Raw genomic sequence first — 22,539 nt, forward strand, 5'->3', positions numbered from 1 at the left:
CGTGGTCGGTCTTCTTCTTCTTCTTCTTCTTCTCGTCGTCTTTCGTCTTCTTCGTCGTCGTTTTTCCGTCTTTGAAGTTCGAAAAACAAGCCAAAAAGGGCAGCGAGTTGGCGCTAAACCGTTTGCGGAAAAGGCTTGGGCTTGGTTGTTTTTTTTTTTCTTGCGCTTGAAAATAAATAATAAAAGCGAACGACCAAGACGAATTCTTGGAATCAAAACTTCGCCCTTTTTTCTCTCTTCCTTTCTTGCCAGCCTTCTTGTTCCTCTCTTCGCTTTCAGTTTCTCACGGGGCGTGGTTGTTTATATAGCCTCGTCTCTTGTCCGGCCTGCTCGTTCTTCTTCTCATTCGCCTCTCAGATCTTCACTATATCTCCCCTCGGTTGGCTCACAAGGCCTGGCCTTCAGTATACCTTCGTCCGGTCAGCCCGGCTCTCATTTGGTGTGAGACAGTTCTCCTATCGACCCCTTCTGAAGGCACTACAGGTGCCTCAGTTGCAAGCCATGAGCTCCTCAGACGACGATGCGCCGCTTGCCGGCACCATGAAGGCAAATGGGAGCGCTCAAAGTGAGTGAGACACCAATACAGTTATTCGTTGAGCACGAGAGAAGCGCAATCGTTCTCGAGGAACTGGAGGTTATATGATGCCCTGGGCTACGGCTTTTTTGCTAACGATTTGATTTCCCTCGGATTTTTTTTAAAGGGCCTCCGTTGTCCAGTCCTACCGTTCCTAAGTCTACCGGTCTGTCTACTCCCACTAACGGAGTGACTCAGCCTGGAATCTCGATACGCTATGGTCCTGCAAAGGATAATGAGGTTGACATGCAGGATGCGGATGTCAACGGGGTCGTGTCAGCAAAACGGAAATCAAGATCTAGCGCTAGTCGTCCTTCCTACGCAGAGGTGGAAAGCAGCGGAGAGGATGATAAACCATTGGTACGCCAAAGAAAATAAAGAAACACCCTCTCCAAAAAAACCCCCCTCGCAGAAACACCACATTCGGCTGAAGCCCCTCCCTCCCCTACAGTACCAACCGGACTGACTCCCCTCCCAGAGCAAGCGTCGTCGAACTGCTACAAAAGTCGAAGCCTCTGACTCAGACGACGCGCCCTTGATCTCCCACGCTGGAAAAGGAAAGAGAGCATCCATCAGAGCCGAAGAAACTAAGAGGCTTGTGGCTGAAAAGGCCGATATTGAGAAAAGTGCCGCAAAGGAAGCTCAGTCTCTCAGACAGCAGAATCGCCAGGCTGCGGCCAAGAAGAAGGCTGCTGCTAAACCGGCGAAAGCAAAGACTGCCACTACGAACGGTAAAAAGCCTCAGACTAACGGTATCAAAAAATCAGAGTCCAGTGATGAAGACGTTCCTCTCGCACGCAAGGCTCCGGCCAAGAAAGCAGGTGCTGCTGCGAAAACCACAACCGCTACACCGGCAAAAAAGGAAAAGCCTAGTGTAAAGAAAGAGGCCAGTGAGGAAGTCGAAGCTGAAGAGGAAGAAGCGGAAGAAGAGTACAGATGGTGGGAAGACCCTTCCAAGGGCGATGGAACCATCAAGTGGACCACTTTGGAGCACAACGGAGTCGTCTTCCCACCGCCTTACGAACCACTTCCAAAAGACGTTAAAATGAAATATGCTGGTGTCCCGATAACCCTACACCCCGATGCTGAAGAAGTGGCCTCACACTTTGGAACGATGCTCAACTCTACCCACAATGTTGAAAACCCCGTCTTCCAGAAGAACTTCTTCAATGACTTCCAGGCAATTATCAAGAAGACTGGTGGAGCGAAGGACCCCCAAGGCAAGCCAGTGCAGGTCAAGGAGTTCGCCAAGTGTGATTTCGTGCCAATTTTCGAACACCACGAGAAATTGCGCGCTCAGAAGAAGGCCATGACTGCGGCGGAGAAGAAAGCAGCCAAGGCTGAAAAGGACGCCGCCGAAGCCCCATATATGTACTGTATGTGGGATGGACGAAAGCAAAAGGTTGGTAACTTCCGTGTCGAACCTCCCGCTCTCTTCCGTGGCCGTGGAGAGCATCCAAAGACCGGTACGGTGAAAACCCGTGTCCAGCCTGAACAAATCACTATAAACATTGGCAAGGACGCACCTGTCCCAGCACCGCCTGAAGGCCATCGCTGGAAAGAAGTTAGACATGACCAAGAAGGCACATGGCTGGCCATGTGGCAAGAAAATGTCAACGGAAACTACAAGTACGTGATGCTGGCTGCCAACTCAGACGTCAAGGGTCAGAGTGACTACAAAAAGTTTGAGAAAGCTCGAGAGCTCAAGGTTCGTACTCTTATATTTTGGTACCGTTTTCCCCCAGGTGTCAGGTGTATACTGATTCACTTTCTATCCGCTCTAGAAACACATTGATCGAATCCGTAAAGACTACAAAAAGGGTCTTAAGGATGAGCTCATGGTCAACCGGCAACGAGCTACGGCTGTCTACCTCATCGATCAATTTGCCCTTCGTGCTGGGAACGAGAAAGGTGAAGATGAGGCGGACACCGTTGGCTGCTGCTCTCTCAAGTTTGAACATGTTACATTGAAACCACCAAACACTGTCGTTTTCGACTTCCTCGGAAAAGACAGCATTAGGTATTACGATGAAGTTGAGGTTGACCCTCAAGTATTTAAGAATCTCAAGATTTTCAAGAAAGCTCCAAAGAAAGAAGGTGATGAAATATTCGATCGGCTCACGGTATGCATGCAGATCACATACATTTATGAAATTCTTGCTAACTTCTTATCAACAGACTTCAGCTCTCAACAAGCACCTATCCAACTACATGCCTGGACTTACTGCGAAAGTCTTCCGTACCTACAACGCCTCCTACACCATGGCAACTCTCTTGAAGAAAATGTCCGCAACCGGGACAATCCCAGAGAAAGTTAAGCAGTATAACGATGCAAATCGTGAGGTCGCCATCCTTTGTAACCATAAACGTACTGTTGCAGCTAGTCACGCCAACCAGATGGAGAAACTCGGTGATAGGGTAAGCAAACGTCTTTCATGTCTATCTGATAATCCGGCTTCTTTGGCAAGAATACGCCTAACCCAGCTATAGATCAAAGGACTACAGTACCAGAAATGGCGGATCAAGCAGATGATGCTCGATATTGATTCCAAGATAAAAAAGAAGAAGGGCGCAGCTTACTTTGAGCTAGATGACGATCTAGACATGGAGTGGATCAAGGAGCACCAGGCTTTCCTTGTAGAGGAGCTTCGCCAAAAGATACGCAAGAAGTTCGACAAAGAGAACGAAAAGCGAGTTGCGGATGGAGAAAAGGAGATGAAAGCTAAAGAACTGGAAGAACGTCTCAAGGCTGCCGATGAGCTTGAGGCAAAATACAAGAAGGAGAACAAAACGAAAAAGGTGGAGGCTGAGGGCAGGGGTCCTACGGTCGAGAAGTTCGAAGGCCAAATCAGCAAGATTGACCAGCGTATTGAGAATATGTTGCTTCAAGCCGAAGACAAGGAGAATAACAAGGAAGTTGCCCTTGGCACATCGAAGCTTGTAAGTATTTTCCGGCCCAACCTCTGCTCGTTTCGTCATTCCTAGAGGAGCAAATCGCTAACGCCACTTCGTAACACAGAATTACATAGATCCCCGCTTGACCGTGGTATTCTCCAAAAAGTTCAACGTCCCAATCGAGAAGTTCTTTTCGAAGACTATGCGTGAGAAGTTTGACTGGGCAATCAAGTCGGTAGACGAAGATTGGGAGTTCTGATTTTTTTTTTTTTTTCCATTTTCTTTGTTTGGTCTTTCTTCTCCCTTTGGTGTTCTTCCTTGCATAGCAGTGTTTTTTTGTACTTTTATATCATGGACAGCCTCGCAGGCTGCAGTTTTTTTTTCCTTTCTCTTTCATCTTGTTTTATATATTTAGTTTTCAACCTGGCAGCCTTGCCTTGACAGCGATGAGTCTATGACGGGCCCAAAAAACAGCACCATCTTTGAAGAAACAATGTACATTCCATCGCTGAATATGAATTTCATCCTAGTTAAGGTCCTGTATCCATTATATTATTAACCTTGTTGAACGGAAAAGCGTCTTCAAACTGGACTTTGTTTTCGTAATGACGTATTGATTATATTACAACAGGGGTATAAAAAAGGGCAACAAGGCTGAAGCAGGAAGAGAAAAAAGAGAGAGAAGCTAGACTGCCCATGGAGCGAAAGGAAGCGATCTTGGGGTGCAGGAAAAGCGGAAAAGGGGGGGAGGAAAAAGAAAAAGAAACTTGGGCATCCATGCATCCATAGATCTTCTGTATATATATGTATATCCCGTCTCGAGAACGAAAGCAAAAATGCAAAACCGCGAAGTAAAAGAATTTCTCATCTATCCAAGTAATAAGAAAAAAAAAAGAAGAAGAAACAAGTCACACCATATCCAGCTGAGCAGAGAGCATGTAATCGCGAATCAAGGCCACCAGTTCATCCGTTCGTAACTTTTGATAACACTACTAAGCCAGTCCGGATCAAGTTTCTCTTTCAGATATGTAAAGCCGGTAGTCTGTTCGAACAGGGATCCATCGATGGTAGTATCGGCGTCTTTGAGAACTTCTTTCTCCAGAAAGGGGCTGATGGGTCCGGAGGTGGTAATCCCTTTGGCCTGCAATAGTTCGGACCACACTTCTAGAGTTTCCTCGTTCATCTCGTCCAGTACCTGCTCCTGGTTCATTTTAGCGAATTGGCTCATCAAAGAACCCAGGAACTCGCACTTGATGCCAAAATTGCGTTCGAGAGCGTCGGCAAGGTCACCCTTTAGCGTATTGTTGTGGTCGACTATGTTGAAGACGGTAGGGAATGGTGGGTCCTGGTTTGGAGGCAGAGGACCTTTGGAGGCTCGCCATGTTGCAGCTGTCCAGAGAGCGCGAGCCGCGTCTACTACCCAGACGGTGTTGAGCGGCCGTTCTTTGGCGTAGAGGAAGGTCAGCGGGCGGCCGATCTCCTTGTATGTCCTCCCCACGCAGATGACGGATGTCAGCAGTCCGGTGTCGTAGTCACCGTACACATAAGGGAATCGCAATATGGCGAGGTTCAGGCCCTCTACCTTCCCGAGATCTTCCTCCGTAGTGACTTTCCACTTGGTGAGTTTCTGCAATGGCTTCAGCCTGTCTGATTCCTTGCGTGGCTTCTCGTCGAACTTGTAGATTGCGGCAGACGAGCACTCGACAAAGGCCTTGATCCCTCGTCGAGCAGCCTCTTTACCGAGCGCTAGAGACAACGCATGGCTACGCAGACGGTAGACGTCATCTGGATGGGAGTATCGAGATTCGCCGCCGCAATTTATAACGAGGTCGAACTGGGCGCCGTTTGAACGGTCAAAGACACGGGGGAGTGATTCTATCAGACAGTCAGAATGGATTACTGCAGAGGCCGAGAAGGGGGGGGGGGAAGAGGACGGCGTACGCTCACGGCTTGCATCTGCCTGGACAAAACGGTCTTTGCATGCTTCAGTGATCTCGGGAGAAAGCCATGCAAGCTGAGGAAGCAGTTTGTCCACCACCCGCAGCTCTGAGGCGAGGTTGTTCTTGTGTATATGATGAACGAGATGACGGCCGATGAAACCTGTTTAAGGGCAAGTAAAGACAAGATAAATCAGCTTCCAGCTCAACACCTCCTTTTTGTTTCTCTCTTCTTCTTTTCCTCTCTTTGCCTTCTCTTTTTGTTATATATAAAGAAAGATATGGTGGTTTTCTTTGCGTACCTAGCCCGCCAACAACCAGCACACTCGGTTTATCGCTCGACATGGCTGCTCTTTTTTTTTCCTATATAGCGGATGGGATATAAAAGACGAATTGGCCGGACGACGGCGGGTTATATATATGAAAAAAGTAAAAGAAAAAGCACACGAGCAAGTTCTTCCTCCTTTTTGCCTCTCTCTCTCTCTCACACACTCTCTCACTCTTTTTTTTCCCCGTCGTTCTAACCAGCCAGTTGCTAGTTCCGGGATGAAATTACCCCGACAGATGAGGATCTCTGGTGCTGGCTCAGGGGATTGATGCAGTTATCTGGTCGAAAATCCAGAGTCAGGAGACGTATCAAAGGCCGTTCGAACGTGAGACGCTGACTTCAAAAACGACAGGATAGGGGTTAGACGTGGGGTTATTCGCTCTCTCTCTCTCTCTCTCTCTCGCTCTCTTTCGTTCCTGTTTCTCTTTCGATGGGCTGCAGGAGAAGTTGATATTCCGGGCTGACGGTTTGAGCAGGCAACGCTGGCTCAAGTCTCGCAGAGCACTCGAGAGGTTCAATGACGGTTTCTTCCAGCAGGAGATTTTTCAGGCAAAACTCGTTGGCAAAGAAGGGTGGGGGGGCAAGTTGAATTAGTAGTCTCGGTATAGGGAGGACGTGTATTTGCTTTTTCAACCTTTCTCCTGCTGAATTGGCGGCTTGAACCCACTTATATGACATGCATCATCGGATACCACAAGAAACAGGGGTTGATCCCGCAGCGCAGACGAGGAAGAGACGCAAGCCAGGTCGAGCGAGAACCAGCTAGATGGCGCCAGGCTAGCTATCGAGATCCCCCTCGCCTTAATGAAAGGGAGGGGGGGAGAGAGAGGTGGGAGAGGCCTGACCGCAAGGGTCTAATTTATACGATCTATATATCTGTATAGCCCTATATCACCCGCCGGGTGTAACTCCTATATATTCGATATAAGTTTACGAATGCGACTTGCAGGGCCCACGAACGGTGTAATTTACTGGCGTACCAGGCCTGTACCACTTTGTCTGTTGGTCACACCGACAATTTCGTTCTCTCTCTCTCTCTCTCTCTCTCTCTCTTTTCTTTTCTTGTCTTGCTTTTCCCGTGTCTATCGAGGCGAAAGGGGGCATCGTGCTGGTATCGATTCTTCTTCGGGGCGGTGGACGTGCGGAGCCAGCCCATCATAAAACGTTTCTCCTCAGCTGACGGGCTTTATATTATGTATTTTTTTTTATATACCCAGAGCATCGTATTATTTATTTAACTGTCGTCATCGATCCGTCGCCTGTCTCCTTTTTTTTTTTTTGTTGGATCGGGTTGGTTGCAGGATAATCGTTTGAAACCAGGGGCCGCGACTGGGAAAGAAACATCAGAAAAATAAATAAATAAATAATAAACAAATAATATAATAGCACATAATATTCTAGAAGGAAATAGATCCATGCAATGCAGGTAAGATTAAAAGGAGGGAGGGACAAGCCATTGAAGACGTTACCGACAATATATTGGTCAAAAGGACCCTTGCATATCCTCTGCATCTCACAAGTCAGCGACTATTCTCCGTTATTGGTCGCCCGGAAAAAAGGGGCGCATGCGAAGAGACAGACTGTCGGGAACGCGACATGGGCTGGCATCATCTTATCTTACATATTGAAATCTCGCTGTCCTTCCATCTGGAGCTAATAATAATAATAACAATATTAATTAATAAATAATAAGTAAAATCGAACTTGAGAGGCTGGGATCGATCGAGCTGGGAAAAAAGCAAGCCCCTGAACCCCCTAACGAATTCCGCCTGCTCCAACGTGATATCGTTCCCCTTTTAACGCCCAGGATATATGCAATATATGTTGGTGACGAAGTAAATGTTGGTGAACCCCAGGAAGCTCCAGGCTCGTTTCCAATCTTCAGGGTGTCGGATGTTGGAGGCACCAACTACATCATTCTATTTCGCTCATCTTCCAGACAGGTTCCTGGCTCGAGATGGGCTCTGTTCCTCAGGATCACACTCAGTTCGGGCTTCTATTGATAGATGCAGAACCATAAACAAGATACACTGAGACAAGCCACCCCCGGTAATCTGTTCAGCTGGTGTTCTATGTAGATCTGGGGTGTGCTCAGAACGTTTGCATATCTGTGAGCCCGAACTGCGTTGCTAGCCATGTCGATACACGTAAGACTGTTCCAGAATGCCGTCTTCCCGCAGCTGAGGCTGTTGATCTACCAATACGAACAACCCCAGTCCCAAATGAAAGCATCTCTCGAAGGATCTCGGAATTTGTCGCTGGATGAGACGGCTTCTCTACTCCACCCATCAATCCTCTCGGTTTCAATGGCATGGCAAGATGTTTCTTATCAATTCTTTGTCCTCGTTCCCATCAAACAAACTTGCTCTGAAAGTCCTGGTGATATTTCACCGGTGTTTCCGATGACTGGAATGATAATGGCAGATTTATGCACTATACCGCTCGCTGCGTTAGCCTTGCATGGCCGAGCGCAACGCTCTGCCAAACCACATGGAATGGATGGCAGTGTTTTAAGATGGCCATTTTGCACTTCCTCTCCGAGGATAGATAGGGGTATTTCAGAACTGAGAACTGGCCAAGAAAGATGTCTTTATCTGTTTCTGGCTTGTCGTTAAACACGCTGTCCGCCTTGTACGGTAGCACCATAGCTCGATGGCATCTCCCCTGATTTGGTCTCACCTAACTGCCCATTGGGCAAAATACTTATAGCCAAAGGGCATATAAGCGTATAATGAGGGAGAGGGCATTGTTTCACGCACCAGTGACTCGTGTCCAGGGCCAGTCCTCTGATAGATGCTTGACTCTGCCCGACTAGTAGGTAGACTTGACAGCACCACGCCTTGTATGTATAGGATCCGGGCTCGGCTATCCCGAAATTAACTTGCACACAGAGTAAAACTGTGTATATGTAACCAGTCCTTTGTGGCAGCAAAGACAAGCCACGGCAGCCCCGAAGCTTGGCTAGAATATGCTCAAGGTAGGGGCGGCTTCTCCTACATCAACTAGCTGACGCGCCAACTATAATCATTAGCGAAGATGCATGTACAGCTCAAGGGTGCAAGCCTTGCAATCTCTTATTGCGAACTCCGTATAGGGACCAACTTGCTTTGCCCTGGTGGACTTGAAAGGCGTTCTGCTGTTCTGGAACGTCGGGTCTCCTGTGGGGCTGGCCGGCCCGAGCCTATCTTTAAACATCTATATTAAAAATGTTTTCTGAGGTAACATACATATATTTATGCTGGATGGTAAAGTATATAATGGGGAAGAAGTTGCACTTGAGGGAAATATGGTAATCTCACCGGCAAATTTCTGTATCTCTGGTGTTCGGTTACTAAATCTGCTTCGCGACGGAGACAATTCTTCCACCGGCTCGACGTCATCCAAGTTAGCCATGAGCCCAGTGTGATCTGTAACTCAGCATTCCAGGCTTGCATACGTGCTCTCATTTCTTCTGCTTCGACGACTGCTCCCACGCCAATCCTCGTCAGGGCCTTAACCACAAGTTAGTTCCCCATGATAGAACACCTTATCAAGGCGTTTAGGTCGAAAGGTCTCCTATTTATCAGAAGTACGCTGATTCCCCCAGGTTGAGCTCATCGCCTTCGGATTGCTCTCCAGTTGAGATAAGAGTAAGGTTCCATATGGTGTGTCAAATCCACGAGTGCCATGGCTGGTTATTGAGAAACATTCCTGCACCCACTTTGTTTTTTCTGAAACACAATTGTGACTGGCGACGGGTCTTTGATATACAGTGGGAGAAACGACCTTATGCAAGTGATCCAATGCTGCGTCCATTCGTTCCTGGGTGAACGGAGCAAAAGCATCGATACTCCATGGGGACGATAAGACGTAGAATATTAAATTTATTCTCAGGAGGGTCATTAATAACCCGCTTTTTCGTAGGCGAGACTGTTCCAGTAGCACAATTACTTGCTATGGCGGTTGGATAAGCTCCCACTCCTGGGCATAACTTCCATATACACCATGTATACGTTCTAGGTTTATAGTATTCATCCAGCATGAAGGGAAAGTTTTCTGGCGGCTAAAATTCAGACGGCCATCCTCAACCATTTGGGTATCAAAAGAGACGTGGACTAATATTACCTTCAGTGCAAGAAATGTAGCTCTCCCTCCACCAGAGCCCACGAAATGGACCCGGAATGTGTATTGGCGTTTGAATAAATAGATATTTCAAAGAAAGAAGTGGGTCTGATCTGTTTACATCTGGATGTATTATGAGAGTGAGATTAACAACTTGCTTTGAATGAGTGCTGTATCATTACCTAGTTGCTGATTTGTTGATCTGGCGAAATAGTAAACCATGGCAGGGTGTAAGGGGTCCTTTCTCTCTATAAGTGAAGAATATGTTCATAGGGACAGCAATAGCCCATAGAGCCACACACAATGAAGGCTACTACCTGCAAGTTTGTTACTGTATAGAGATATCGTTGAGGTTCGCATCTTAGAATGATGGTTCAGAACAATGGTTGAGCTAAAGGTAAGTATCCAAAAATATTCCTAGTCAATGTTTGCTAACTAGTATACATACACGAGCACGACACATCCATTTTTGTTTCGTAAGGTTTCATGGATGAAGCGAGGACCCTTTACCAGCATAGGTTGAAAGGGTTGTGGAAGCAATAGCTGGAAAATGGCAAATGGCAAATAGCAAGAAGTAACCTGTCTGAAAGGGTTGTCTGTTGGGACGGGGAACGTACCCAACGCTGAATCTCCAGTTTTCAAGGAACATTTTGAACCATCAAGACACCATTTTTTAATTTTAGTAGATTTCGAACAAGAGAGAAGTAATAGGGTTAAAATAGGACGGGCGGGAAGCTATATCTCCCCATACTTTTCGTTAGTCGTAATATGGAATTCTTCATATATACCCAAAAAATCAAGATAGAGAGTATCTCGTTGAGCATATAATATTATATGTATGAAGTTATAGTTGGTATTTCAGCGGGGGTTTAAGAGGTTTAGGGCTTTTTGTAGCTCTTTAATCGCAGTATTGACATCATCAAAATTGAGCGCAGACACCGCCCACCGTGCATGCTTTTGAGCATTGGAGATTGCCTCTTCGTCAACAGCCTGGCCAGAGGAGATAGCCATAGGAGTTGATGAAGAGATGGGTAGTGATTCTTTAGGAAGCCGGGTCACTGGAGCTACCATTGGGGCTTTTGGGTGAGATATTCTATCAAACCCAGCCCCGGGAGACGTACGTGGGGGAGGGCCCAGGGCATGGGACTCAGTGGGAGGAAATTCGGGTTCAGGGACCGGTGAAGGAAATGACTGAAGAATATTAGCTGAAGAGAAGTCAGAAGCTGGTCCCATTTGAGAGGGTAAATCGGCATTGCTTGATGCAGGAGATGGAAAATCAGAGGGCGCCGCAGGGAGGTCGGGAACGGTGGCTCGGGAGAGCTGTGAGGGTCTTTGCCGTAAATGTTCTTCAAAATCTACCATCCCCGGCGGTATACTAATCGGAGGACTTGGAATACCACTGCCCGGTGCGCTTGTGGGTGCACTCGGGATGTTGATGGCGCCCGTGGAACGGGGGGGAGGCGCGGCAGACGAAGAACGTGAAGGATGGAGAGACTCGTTCAAGGACGATTGTGCAGCCAGTTTACTCTGAACCTTGTCAAATTCATCTGGAATATCCTCAACAGAAGCTTGTCGACTTTTTCTGGTGTTTTCTGGCATATCTTGGGCTTCACTTCCAACTACTGTTCCCCCAGTTGCGCCAGCCAAATGGCCACCCCCTTCGGATTCTTGCACATTTTCCGCATTTTTAGGATTGGAGAGGTTTGGATCCTCCCCAGCCTTTATAGCCTTCACTATACGGACAGCATGATATTTAGCATATTTGATTTTCGAGGCTGTCTCGGCGTCAGGCTGACCCCATGCTTGGCCCAAGTCCAAGAATGTGGCTGCTGCCTGGAAGGTGTCGGCAGTTTGCCTACCAACTCATTAGTATCATCCAAATATTTTAGAAGATAAATAATACAAATGAACTCACAGTGAAGCTTTATTTGCCCGAACTGCATTCTCTGCTCGTTGAAATGTTTCCAACGCGAATTGCTCCACGTATGCCTGGCCTGCAGTGTCGTCGGTTATCGTATCGTCATGAGAATGTTCCTTTTTAAACTAAGACCAACAAACGATGTTAGCACACCTAGAATATGTCACTATGAAGCCTCTGGTGTGTTAGGCAAAGCTCTGTGGCTGTTGTGGTACTCGTACCTTCTCCAGTTTATCCATGAGATCAGTAGTGTATTTCAAACATTCTTCGTCTGAGTTATGGAGATTTTTATCCAGAATCTGAGTGACTGCCCAGAAATTACCTGTGATTCGTATTTCTGTTAGATTTCAATTCTATGCAGAGATATTTATGTTGCTGGCTAGAGATGTCGGCAGGAGCAACATACACCAGTATGAAATGGTCGGCTTTGCTTTCTCAAGCTGCGCAGCCCGGGTCACGAAACGGCTAATATCAGCCGACTTTAGCCCGGCAGGGATGCTTGTTGACATCTTGATGCTTGATGCAGGAAGAATTGGTGATATTAATGGCAAACAAAATGACGATGTCTTTCTGCAGGCCAAAAAGAGCTGCAAAAAGCGTGGGGGAACAAATGACGTTAAGGGCAGCTTAGTAAGCGTGTATAACCCACTCGATATAAAATCTAGATGATAAAAACTACAGGTGTGTGGCCTTGAGAATCCTCATCCATCACCAATACCCCACGAGCCTATTCCTATCCGCTCCTCTGAAAGGATCTCAACCTCGATACAATCTTCGACTTGACCACTTGGCCCACCGATGCGTTCAACGACTAGCCATATGCCACCTCTCCGTTCAAATTCTGGCTGTAGATCTACTACTTCAATGCGGGCACCTCTCACGTCATCACTAAAATTCCCATCTCCAGACCCGGCAAGAATTTCTTTATACGGTCCTTGTCCAAGCTCTAGGGTCATAAGAATTGGAGAAGGGGCAGCGTTGCGACCCCCAATTGAGGATCCGCGGCGCCTGCATATTAATTTCAATCGGGCTAGGCGAGGGATAGTAATTGGAGCTAGAATTCGGTCCGTACCTGGAGGAAAGATGCCGGTACCAGATTTCATGACCAAGTTTCCCGCCCCTTCTGCCGGTAGTGGCTTGACAAAGCAGGGTGAGGTGGTGGAAATACACAGCGTGAATTTGCCACGTTGATCCGGGGTAAATGTTGAGCAAACGACAGTATAAAGTCCCTTTTCCACACCCCTTTGTTCTGCTAAGGCGAAACCGCGACGATAATCACCACTACCAACCACTATATCTCGTGAGCGAACACACGCTACTCGGCCCCCGTTTGACCAAATAAGGCTCACATGGACTGCGAATCCAGGGTCCTCTGCTTCCAGGAGGATATTAACATCGCATTTCTCAAGGATCTGTAGCTGGAACTGTGGGTTTTCGGGATATCTCTCGGATTCAGCATTGCCACCAGCCGTGGACGTGGTCCAAGCTCCGGATAATTTTTTAACATGGGAGTATATCTCTTTCGCGGGATTGACGGTAATTGGAGACATTGCAAAGGCGGAAATAGAGAAACTATAAAGTGACCTCCGTAGAGATTGCTCTGACACTACAACAGTATATGTCGTATTAGGCGGCATCTCAAGCATCATCACCGTATTTGGTGAATCAACGTAGGGTCCACGGCGTAGGGCGCCGTCTGCTAGATAGACTCGGCTTCCATTTTTGTCAAACACATAAAGACTGATGAACCCGGCTTGTTCAATATCAGGAGCCACTTCTAAAAGTTGATTTGCATTTTTCTTGTAATCCCCGGTTTTAAAATGCTTACCCAGCAACAACCATACCGTCCCTCCGGCCTTAGTGGAAACAGCAAACTGGGGATTTTCTGCAAAGCATCCTGCAACTATACTCACAGATGATAAGTCCCAGCGAAAGTGGATATCCTGGCGGTAGCGGAATAGAGTAGGGTTCCAATTAAGATACAGGTTATCGAAATTTTGGAGAACGTCGTCAAACGCCATCCAAAATGTGCCTGGGGCAGTAGTCGAGGGATGTGATGGTTCAGGCTCAGAGGTATCACTCAGACTATGACTCGCTCTAAGTTGGCCTACGCCTTTCCAAACAGGCCCGGCGGCCCATGGGTTTTTGATGAGCAATTGGCGAACCCCATCCCTCTCTTGCAAGTTTAATACTGCATAGTCGTGTAAGCTTATAAGGCCAAGCTCATTTTCTTCATACTCTGTCAATTTTCCGGTACCTAGTGTTAGTAGAATATCGCCTGATTTGAAGAACTTGGCAAGGCGTTGCCACAAATGGTCAGGAGCTAGTTCATCATGGTGTAGAAAGACCTGTTCAGGGATCCAGCCAGTTAGAACCCAGAGGTCAGTACCGGAATTGCTTCCTGGAAAGTCGTAGCCACCTCTGACTTTCAAATAGGCTTTTTCAACTAACGCTGGCCATATGGCCGTAGGGTTGTTCCTATCTATCACGTGGAGGGATCGTAGGGTTTTTGAAGATGGAAGCATATCATCAATGACGACCTTTCGGTAACACCCATTGAAGTAAAGACGGAATATATACTTCCCAGAGGGGGAGATGCATGGAACTTTGCCATCCTCAGATGGGTACATCTTTACAGAGCGAACTAGCTGTAGGGTTTATTATTAGACAAAATCCATTTCAGAACACATGGATCCTTGGGACGTACCTGAGGAACTCCTTCTTTCCCTGGTGACGCCCCTGTGCAAAGGCTTGCCACAACAGAGCAGTCCGTGGTTACATCTTGGACTAAGTCCATGGGGTTTGGGCCCAGCAATATCGGAGCGCCTGTTGTGTGGTGACCCAAGATCTCCGAAGGTCGCTTCCAGCCATCAAATATTTCTCGCTGGACAGGGCATATTTGAAGATCAGAAAGATCACTTTATTGTAGCTTGGTGAGTAGCTGTTCATGTAATTTTCTAGAGAGAGAATATTCTTACAGGAATAATCCACCTTCCTCGTCAGCCTGAAACTCTCCAGGGTCAGGAACTGCTGTTGCTGACCAAGGTGGAAAGACAAATCCATTTAGCTTGGAGTTTTCGAGCAGTATAATCTGTTCACGGTTAGACTGTGTTCTCGTAGAGGTTGGCTCTCTATCCACTAAGTCTGGCTGCGAAGAGGGTATCACTGAAGGCACCAGGGCTGGTAGCCTGTCTCCATCTTTAGACTGCTTGATCCTTTCGGCTAGAGTGAGATATTCCTTGCACTTTGAATCAAATAGTCTTCTTTCCACTGGATCATCAGCCAGCCTAAGTGCATTCATATAATGCTCTGCCACGTTAATTGCAGCTTCCAAGGCCTGTTTCTGCGTCGACGCCAATCGTACATCTTTCTCAGCCTCCTATGAGTCGGAACGTCAGCCGAGTTGAATTCCATTGCCATGCAAATTGTCATGCAGACAACGGAAGCAATACCAATGCCTGGGATTTGATGTCTCTCAACTGGGACATCTCAGTAACGTTGTGAGGTCTATCAGCTCATAGTAGCTTGTGTACCTCGAGAGACAACTATGGCCGAGGCAGCTGCGTCAAGAGAGCCTCTTTCTCTTCTCTTGCCGTGCACAGAAGTGTATGTGACGTGTATAACCCTCCCCGTTCATCGAAAAATGCACAATGATATTATCTCTCTTGACGTTGAAGATGTTTAGTTCCCCCCCACGCGCCGAAAACTTGTCTACGTCCTGCTTATGTAATACACTCGGATCCCACAGGCGCCACTAAGTTATGCCTCGGCTCTGAAGGAAATATTTAGTTTATGCGGGTTCCTGCCGGTTTTCGTACTTAGAAGCATGAATAGTTCAGCACCCCCAACGGCTGCAGAGCTGAACATCGACGGAGCCGGTTTATTTGCGTGAGTTAGGTGCCGGTTTATTTGCGTGAGTTACGTATAGGCCTGTTATATTCTTTATATAATTCTGCACCACCCATTTTCCTTATTTAAAATACTCTTACAACTGTTTCTTTGAAACAACAGCCGTCATATTCAGCCCTCATGTCCGGTCAATCGAAGCTTTCTCCCTGGCAAAGCGCTGTCGCAGGGGCGACTGGAGCTGTCGTTGCAAATGCTCTTGTATACCCGTTAGACATGTAAGATTATATATCCGATTGTCCTCGTTAATCTTGCAGTTCTAAGCTTCGGCAGCACGGTCACAACTAACCCGGTATGTCGTAACCTGCAGCGTAAAGACACGATTACAAGTCCAAGTCAAATCCCAGAAACTCCCGAACAATGATTCTACCGACGGCGCAGTGCATTACGATTCTACAATTGACGCCATAAAGAAGATCCTCGCCGATGAAGGCATTTCTGGACTTTACTCCGGAATCAACGGCTCTCTTATAGGGGTGGCGTCGACAAACTTCGCATACTTCTATTGGTATTCTATCGTCCGAACCCTATATATGAAGTCAAGGCCAAACCAGAAACTCGGTACTGCTGCTGAGCTTGCCCTTGGTGCTGTTGCGGGAGCAATCGCCCAGGTATTCACCATTCCTGTTGCGGTAATCACAACGAGGCAGCAAACGCAGCCGAAGGGAGAGAAGAAGGGGCTCCTTGACACCGGCAGAGAGGTCGTGAATAGCGAGGATGGGTGGAGTGGGCTATGGAGAGGACTGAAAGCCAGCCTTGTCCTTGTTGTCAACCCAGCGATAACCTACGGGGCCTATCAACGGCTTAGAGAGATTATATTTCCTGGAAAGAAAAACTTACGACCCCTGGAAGCATTTTGTGAGTATTCCGTCCCGCATTAAATCTCAGAACATAGCTAACGTGATTTTCTGCAAAGTGCTGGGAGCCATGTCGAAGAGTTTAGCCACAATCATCACCCAACCATTGATTGTAGCCAAGGTTGGCCTGCAGTCTCGCCCACCGCCCTCCAGAAAAGGGAAGCCATTCAAGAGCTTTGTGGAGGTAATGCGTTACATCATCGAGCATGAAGGTGCTCTAGGACTATTCAAGGGCATCGGCCCACAGATCATGAAAGGACTTCTGGTCCAGGGCCTTTTAATGATGACCAAGGAGAGGTAAGGTTTCCTATAGGCCTGAATTCGCTTTGTAGACATATTGCTTACCACAAAATTATAGGATCGAGCTGCTCTTTATCTTATTATTTGCCTACCTGCAAACCCTGAGGAAGGAGAGACTTCAGAAGATTGCTGATGCAGCGGCAGCTAAAGCAAAGGAGTCTCTACCAGTCACCCTAAAATAAAATATAGGCAGAACTCTATGTTCAATTATTGGTTTACATATGTACACAGGCTTGATTGTTTTGTTAGATTCAAGGGTAGTTATCCTCTAATTTTTGGCTAACAAGCTGTATATTTTAAGATAAATAGATTTACCTTCACATATCAATGCAAGGGTAGGCTTTCTTCTAATGGGAACCTGCTTTCGTCTAATGGGAACCTGCTTTCGTCTGTGGTACGAATATTTATATGTCAAAATAAAGTCTGTTCGACAATGCCAAGGCCTGCCTCCCTAACTTTAAGCGTTTATATTTTTATATTTTTTAACTGGGAGGAACGCAAGAACGCTTAAGAACAACACCAACGGCGAGATATGCTACCCACATTCATTACTACTATAATTAACACTATTGGGGGCCGAAGTATAAACTATACTTTTGTTAAAAATAACACAATCCTTTAAGTCGCTATCATCATCATGCGATGGCTATTCTGGACATCCGAGAATGACAAGGATGAATGCAAATGCAACAACAAACCTAGCTCCAATAGCGACGAGAAACCCTCAATCATCTTAAATTCCAGTAAGGATTGGAATGCATTATCCAATGCCACAAATTGGTCACACTTCCTTGAACCATCAAATCTTATCCCTACCGTTCTTTTGACCAGCGGAATCCTATTTGCTGTTCGAATACATCGCCGATACCTACGCCGTATTCCCGAAGCAACCAACATATCACCTTCCTACCTTCGACAGCGAAGCATACTGGGTAAAGTCACGAGTGTAGGGGACGGAGATAATTTTCGGATCTACCATACACCTGGTGGTATGCTGGCTGGTTGGGGATGGCTTAGAAAAGTTCCTACTTCTAAGAAGGAACTGAAGAACAACACTGTATGGAAGGCTCTTTACTTCTCATTCTTCCGCGATAGATAGCTCTACATGAAAATTTTCTAACTTATAGACAGATTCACATCCGTATTGCAGGTGTTGATGCGCCTGAACTAGCTCACTTCGGACGCCCATCCCAACCGTTTGGCGAAGAGGCACATACATGGCTAACGAATCGGCTTATCGGGCGCAGAATACGTGCTTATGTATATCGTCCTGACCAGTACAGCCGTGTTGTGGCGACCGTTTATGCTTATCGATTCCTATTCTTCCCTCAGGATATCGGATTGCAAATGTTGCGAGAAGGCCTGGCAACAATTTATGAGGCTAAGTCTGGCGCAGAGTTCGGCGGACCAAAACAGGAAAAGAAGTATAGAGATGCTGAGGCGTTGGCTAAAAAGAAGGGGAAAGGGCTTTGGAAAGCGAAGGCCTCGAGTGACTGGGAAAGCCCCAGGGATTTCAAGTCTAGAATGAACGCCATAGACCAGGGCAAGGGCTCTACGTGATTGAAGAGTGACGACTGTGAAATTATGACCAATACCTTCTTGATTTGAGCGTTCTAGCGTTGAAAGATTTCATTGGAATAGTTGATACTATGTATGATGATGATTATATGGTTTCTAGCAGTCCATGTATCTATGGTGATATGTATTTGTTAACGATATTGCACTTGAAAGGGAGTGAGAGAAAAAAATTGCTGTCCTTATCCAAAGGCATAGATATTTAAAGTGACATGGGTATCAACAGAACCGTCTATCAATTTCGGCAAACAACTTTGGGCTAATGTCGTCACTCGAATTGCCCTCGATACGCAAAACGCATCCCTTTCCTTCATAATGATCCAGTAGTGGCTTGCTAGTCTCTTCAAATTTCTTGAATCTTTGCTTCCATACCTCCGTGGAGTCATCGTCCCTTTGCACAAGCGGTTCTCCTGTTATATCATCCTTCCCAGGCACCTTTGGCGCATTAAAATCAGTGTTATATACCCTGCCAGATCCAGGATGAACCCATCGAGACGCTATCCTCGACAATATAATGGCCGGCGGTGTAAGAAGATGGACAACTAGATTGATGGGGACAAGAGATTCCAGGCTACTTGCTTGTACGGCCGTTCGAGGGAACCCGTCGAGTATAAAAGAGGCAGAGGATTTGAGTGATTTTTTCGTTGATGGAGCAGGAGACGTTTGTGTAGCAGATGCTGAGGTAGAAGAAATGTTGGGCGTTGGCTCGAGCCACCCTTTAGTGGTAAGCTCGGTAGATATTAGTTCGAGGATCGTTGCATCAGGAACCAGTTGCCCAGCAAGCAGAGCTGACTGGACTTTGAGTCCTACGAGCATTTAGCATTAGTGGGAATGGATATAGACAAGCTATGAAGACGTATGGTGGTTTATCATACCTATCTCTGTCTTTTTGCGGATGTTCTCCCGTAACAAATCCCCGGAGCTGATCGATGCAAGCTGTGGGTACCTCTTCATCAACCTCTCCGTCTGTGTCCCTTTCCCTACGCCCGGCGCACCGACAAGAATGATGCGCGCAGCCTTTTTCAGCCGTCGGGTTGCTGCGCCAGCCATTATACCCTCGGAATAAGCTGCGAATAAGGAGAGGAGAAGAAGGGCTGTCTATTAAAAGAGTGCACAATAATATATAATATGCAGGTCGAGTACCCTTGTTCCACGGGTGCAGAAACTCAAAAAAAAAAAGAGCTATGGGACTGAGTCTAGACGGCTGCTGCGACTAATATATAACTGTGGTGAAGCGACAGAGAGTGTGCGCGCGACAAGAATATATAGAATCGAAAGTTCCGTAAGGGAGGGAGTTTCGGTGTTTCACCCGAAATATCCTCGGGCCAAAGATTGTTGAGAGATGGTGAGGAAAAGAAGAACAAGGGGGGGAAACGGCTCTGCCGGCGGGACCTGCAGCCAATCACGTGCCAGGTGCCGAGGCCATCGAAGCAGAAGAAACGTTTGCAGAAGTTTATGGTATCAGTCATGGACTCTCATAATGTGGCCCTGGGCGATGACGAAGCCTCTCTCAAATTTACATAGTAGGAACAACGTCACTGGTACTGCTTATGATTAATCCTGATCAATAGGTGCTGTCTTCATAGCCTCTCCCTATCTATGTATACATAGCTTAACAATACAGGAAAATAGATTATGTAATCAGTCACAGGCAATATCACGTGGTAAGCAACACGAAGGTTTTGCTGAAAGTGGTTTCGCGTCTTGACGCGGTTTGGGCCGTAGAGAGAGAGAGAAAGAGAGGAGACGGTCAACCATCTCGCCCACAACACCACAGACACGAATGCAGGATTCATCATGATGCAGTATGATAGAAATCGAGTTGATGCGAAGCGCCGGGCTGGGATTGATCATAAAAAACGACAGTTTGCATCTCCAGTCTATAAGCAGCTTCATTATTCACATCGCTTAAACTTCTATGAAGTCCCCCCGACAGCTGAAATCACCCTTGAACAATTTGAACAATGGGCCATTGATCGGCTTAGAGGTACCCTGGGCCCCTTTACCACTCTCTGAGAACAGTTCAAGGCTAATTCATGTAGTTTTGTCTGAGCTTGAAGCATGCTCCTATCGAAACAAGTCCCCGGCGGAAACAGCTGCCCATATCGCCCCGCTGCTGAAGAAATTCCTCCCGTTGAGCTCAAACACGTCCCTTGGTACCGGTAGTGACGATGTTCTTCAAGTCGAGAGACAGAAGGATCACTATTCACATTTTATATTACGGCTCGCTTTTGCTTCAACCGATGATTTAAGGCGGCGCTTCATCCGTTTGGAGTCGATGCTGTTTAAATTCCGTTTCCAACAGGACGATGCACGAGAACGGCGCGAATTCGTCGATAGTTTACACTTGAACTGGGAGACAGTGACTGATGAGGAAAAGGCAGAACTGGGCGAAGCGTTATTAGCATCGACTCCCGGTGTCAGATGGGTCGACGACGAGAGTTGGTTCAAGGTAGACTGGGAAGCCGTCCCAGAATTAATTGAGCGACGAAGTATATATGTGAAGAAGGGAAAGGCATATGTGCCATTGCGTGAGCAACTCAGCATGATACTCGCAGAATTCACTGCCCGTCTAGAAAAGGCTATGGAAGTAGGTTTTCATCTTTGGCTATTTATCTTGATTCTGTCTAACAGTGAATTTCCCAGCTTACGAGCCGTGCGTTGCCTCGACTTGATGAAGACGATCGTCTATCACCGATTCTCACACATTTATCGAAAAACTTTGGAACTGCCGACTCTTCTTACTCTGAAGGAGAGGGCGCTGTTCCCGGAGCCCCAATAAATGCGGCCTCAATTGACGTTCTTTCACAACATTTCCCACTTTGCATGCGGAATCTACATATGCAACTTCGGAAAAACGCTCACTTGAAACATTTTGGACGACTTCAATATACCCTTTTCCTCAAGGGCATTGGTCTGACACTCGATGACTGTTTGGTTTTTTGGAGGCGCTCGTTCCGAAACCTGACAGACGATGAGTTCAATTCAAGATATAAATACAACGTTCGCCATGCTTACGGAGATGTTGGTGGTGATATCAACCGGAGAGGACGAGGATATCCACCGTATTCCTGCCAAAAAATCCTCACCGACAATGCACCAGGCACTGGCCAGACTCACGGGTGTCCCTATAGACATTTTTCACCCGATAACCTAATTTCGCTGCTTGAAACGGTTGGCATCACAGACGGAGAGACCCTTCGCGGCGTACGAGACGATGTCAGCCGAACCCGTTATCACATTGCATGCAATCGAGTGTTTGAACATGTTCATAAGAATGAACTAAAAAAAGTGCGTGATGAAGGGATATGGAGTCAAACCGATCTCGACACTATCGTCCATCCGAATGTTTACTTCAAGCGTAGCTATCTGCTGAAAAATCTCAACAATGCACCCAAGACAGAGGTTGAAATGACATCGTGAATTGTTTAATGACCCAAGCTGGAGGCTGCTTAATGGCGCAAACGGTTGTTTGCGATGGCGTTGGTTGTTTATTTATTTAAATATTTACTCTTTTCCCTATATTCTAGATGGTTCAATTCCGTGGTTCTCATTCTTGAATTTAAAGTACGCAGTAGGAGTTGAAGGAATTACTACTCCCCAGCAAGTAAAAAGCTATTATGTTCGTAGGAACTGCATCAACGACACATGCTGCCGTATAACAGAAGCGTATAAAGTAGCCAGAAGTAATAATCTAGAAACAGTCAAGATGTTACCGCGGCTGATTCCCGGTCTATCATGAAGGCATCAGAATGAGCTATCAAAACCAGGTGCCCAGCGATGGGTATGAATATTGAATCTTCGCTCGACGCGAAAACAGCAATGCCATAGGAGAAAGACAGAAGCTGGCAACGTAATGTGAGTATGTCGGCGTTGTTTGTATTTAGAGAAAGGAAGAAAGAGAAGAAGAAAAAAGAGTTGGAAGGATTTTTCAGTATTTAAGGGATTTTTTTTTCCCTTGGGCCTGCGCTACGGCGGGCGAGAGAGACCAAACTTACCGCATCCTGCAACCTGGCATCAAATTGGCTCCCACCACCAAACCAACAAGTTCAACGTTCTAAAGAGCTACCGGACTTCCTTTACCGCTTCAATAAGGGTCGCTGCCTAGCAAGCCGTCCTCTCCTCTTGTAATTCTCTTTCTATCTAAT

The 22,539-nt window shown here is 46.7% G+C and overlaps 9 protein-coding genes across 9 annotated transcripts; 5 read left to right on the top strand and 4 right to left on the bottom strand.

Moving 5' to 3' along the window:
• Positions 1–501: 501 nt before the first annotated feature.
• Positions 502–3,728, top strand: MCYG_05930 (DNA topoisomerase 1; the record flags this gene model as incomplete). The annotated part of the gene is made up of 7 exons (XM_002846015.1): positions 502–565; positions 702–934; positions 1,053–2,282; positions 2,359–2,697; positions 2,753–2,992; positions 3,065–3,514; positions 3,594–3,728. 7 exons carry the CDS (start codon positions 502–504, stop codon positions 3,726–3,728), a joined length of 2,691 nt encoding a protein of 896 aa, XP_002846061.1.
• A 690-nt stretch (positions 3,729–4,418) lies between these two features.
• MCYG_05931 (NAD dependent epimerase/dehydratase family protein) lies at positions 4,419–5,751 on the bottom strand (the record flags this gene model as incomplete). The annotated part of the gene is made up of 3 exons (XM_002846016.1): positions 4,419–5,344; positions 5,411–5,569; positions 5,709–5,751. 3 exons carry the CDS (start codon positions 5,749–5,751, stop codon positions 4,419–4,421), a joined length of 1,128 nt encoding a protein of 375 aa, XP_002846062.1.
• Positions 5,752–7,149: 1,398 nt separating this feature from the next.
• On the top strand, positions 7,150–8,000 carry MCYG_05932 (uncharacterized protein; the record flags this gene model as incomplete). Its single annotated transcript, XM_002846017.1, has 3 exons — positions 7,150–7,160; positions 7,428–7,720; positions 7,813–8,000. The coding sequence occupies 3 exons, from the start codon at positions 7,150–7,152 to the stop codon at positions 7,998–8,000; spliced, it is 492 nt and encodes a 163-aa protein (XP_002846063.1).
• A 2,693-nt stretch (positions 8,001–10,693) lies between these two features.
• On the bottom strand, positions 10,694–12,262 carry MCYG_05933 (conserved hypothetical protein; the record flags this gene model as incomplete). Its single annotated transcript, XM_002846018.1, has 5 exons — positions 10,694–10,899; positions 10,957–11,690; positions 11,751–11,878; positions 11,975–12,075; positions 12,160–12,262. 5 exons carry the CDS (start codon positions 12,260–12,262, stop codon positions 10,694–10,696), a joined length of 1,272 nt encoding a protein of 423 aa, XP_002846064.1.
• A 192-nt stretch (positions 12,263–12,454) lies between these two features.
• On the bottom strand, positions 12,455–15,241 carry MCYG_05934 (calpain-7; the record flags this gene model as incomplete). Its single annotated transcript, XM_002846019.1, has 4 exons — positions 12,455–14,401; positions 14,461–14,671; positions 14,732–15,132; positions 15,206–15,241. The coding sequence occupies 4 exons, from the start codon at positions 15,239–15,241 to the stop codon at positions 12,455–12,457; spliced, it is 2,595 nt and encodes an 864-aa protein (XP_002846065.1).
• Positions 15,242–15,630: 389 nt separating this feature from the next.
• On the top strand, positions 15,631–16,998 carry MCYG_05935 (peroxisomal adenine nucleotide transporter 1; the record flags this gene model as incomplete). Its single annotated transcript, XM_002846020.1, has 4 exons — positions 15,631–15,877; positions 15,970–16,517; positions 16,576–16,813; positions 16,875–16,998. 4 exons carry the CDS (start codon positions 15,783–15,785, stop codon positions 16,996–16,998), a joined length of 1,005 nt encoding a protein of 334 aa, XP_002846066.1.
• A 455-nt stretch (positions 16,999–17,453) lies between these two features.
• Positions 17,454–18,376, top strand: MCYG_05936 (conserved hypothetical protein; the record flags this gene model as incomplete). The annotated part of the gene is made up of 2 exons (XM_002846021.1): positions 17,454–17,873; positions 17,948–18,376. The coding sequence occupies 2 exons, from the start codon at positions 17,454–17,456 to the stop codon at positions 18,374–18,376; spliced, it is 849 nt and encodes a 282-aa protein (XP_002846067.1).
• A 234-nt stretch (positions 18,377–18,610) lies between these two features.
• On the bottom strand, positions 18,611–19,441 carry MCYG_05937 (GTP:AMP phosphotransferase mitochondrial; the record flags this gene model as incomplete). The annotated part of the gene is made up of 2 exons (XM_002846022.1): positions 18,611–19,197; positions 19,267–19,441. 2 exons carry the CDS (start codon positions 19,439–19,441, stop codon positions 18,611–18,613), a joined length of 762 nt encoding a protein of 253 aa, XP_002846068.1.
• A 747-nt stretch (positions 19,442–20,188) lies between these two features.
• On the top strand, positions 20,189–21,814 carry MCYG_05938 (DNA primase large subunit; the record flags this gene model as incomplete). Its single annotated transcript, XM_002846023.1, has 3 exons — positions 20,189–20,378; positions 20,434–20,981; positions 21,038–21,814. The coding sequence occupies 3 exons, from the start codon at positions 20,189–20,191 to the stop codon at positions 21,812–21,814; spliced, it is 1,515 nt and encodes a 504-aa protein (XP_002846069.1).
• Positions 21,815–22,539: the final 725 nt, after the last annotated feature.

Source organism: Microsporum canis, genomic scaffold, assembly GCF_000151145.1.
Source record: "Microsporum canis CBS 113480 supercont1.5 genomic scaffold, whole genome shotgun sequence".
NCBI lineage: Eukaryota > Fungi > Ascomycota > Eurotiomycetes > Onygenales > Arthrodermataceae > Microsporum > Microsporum canis.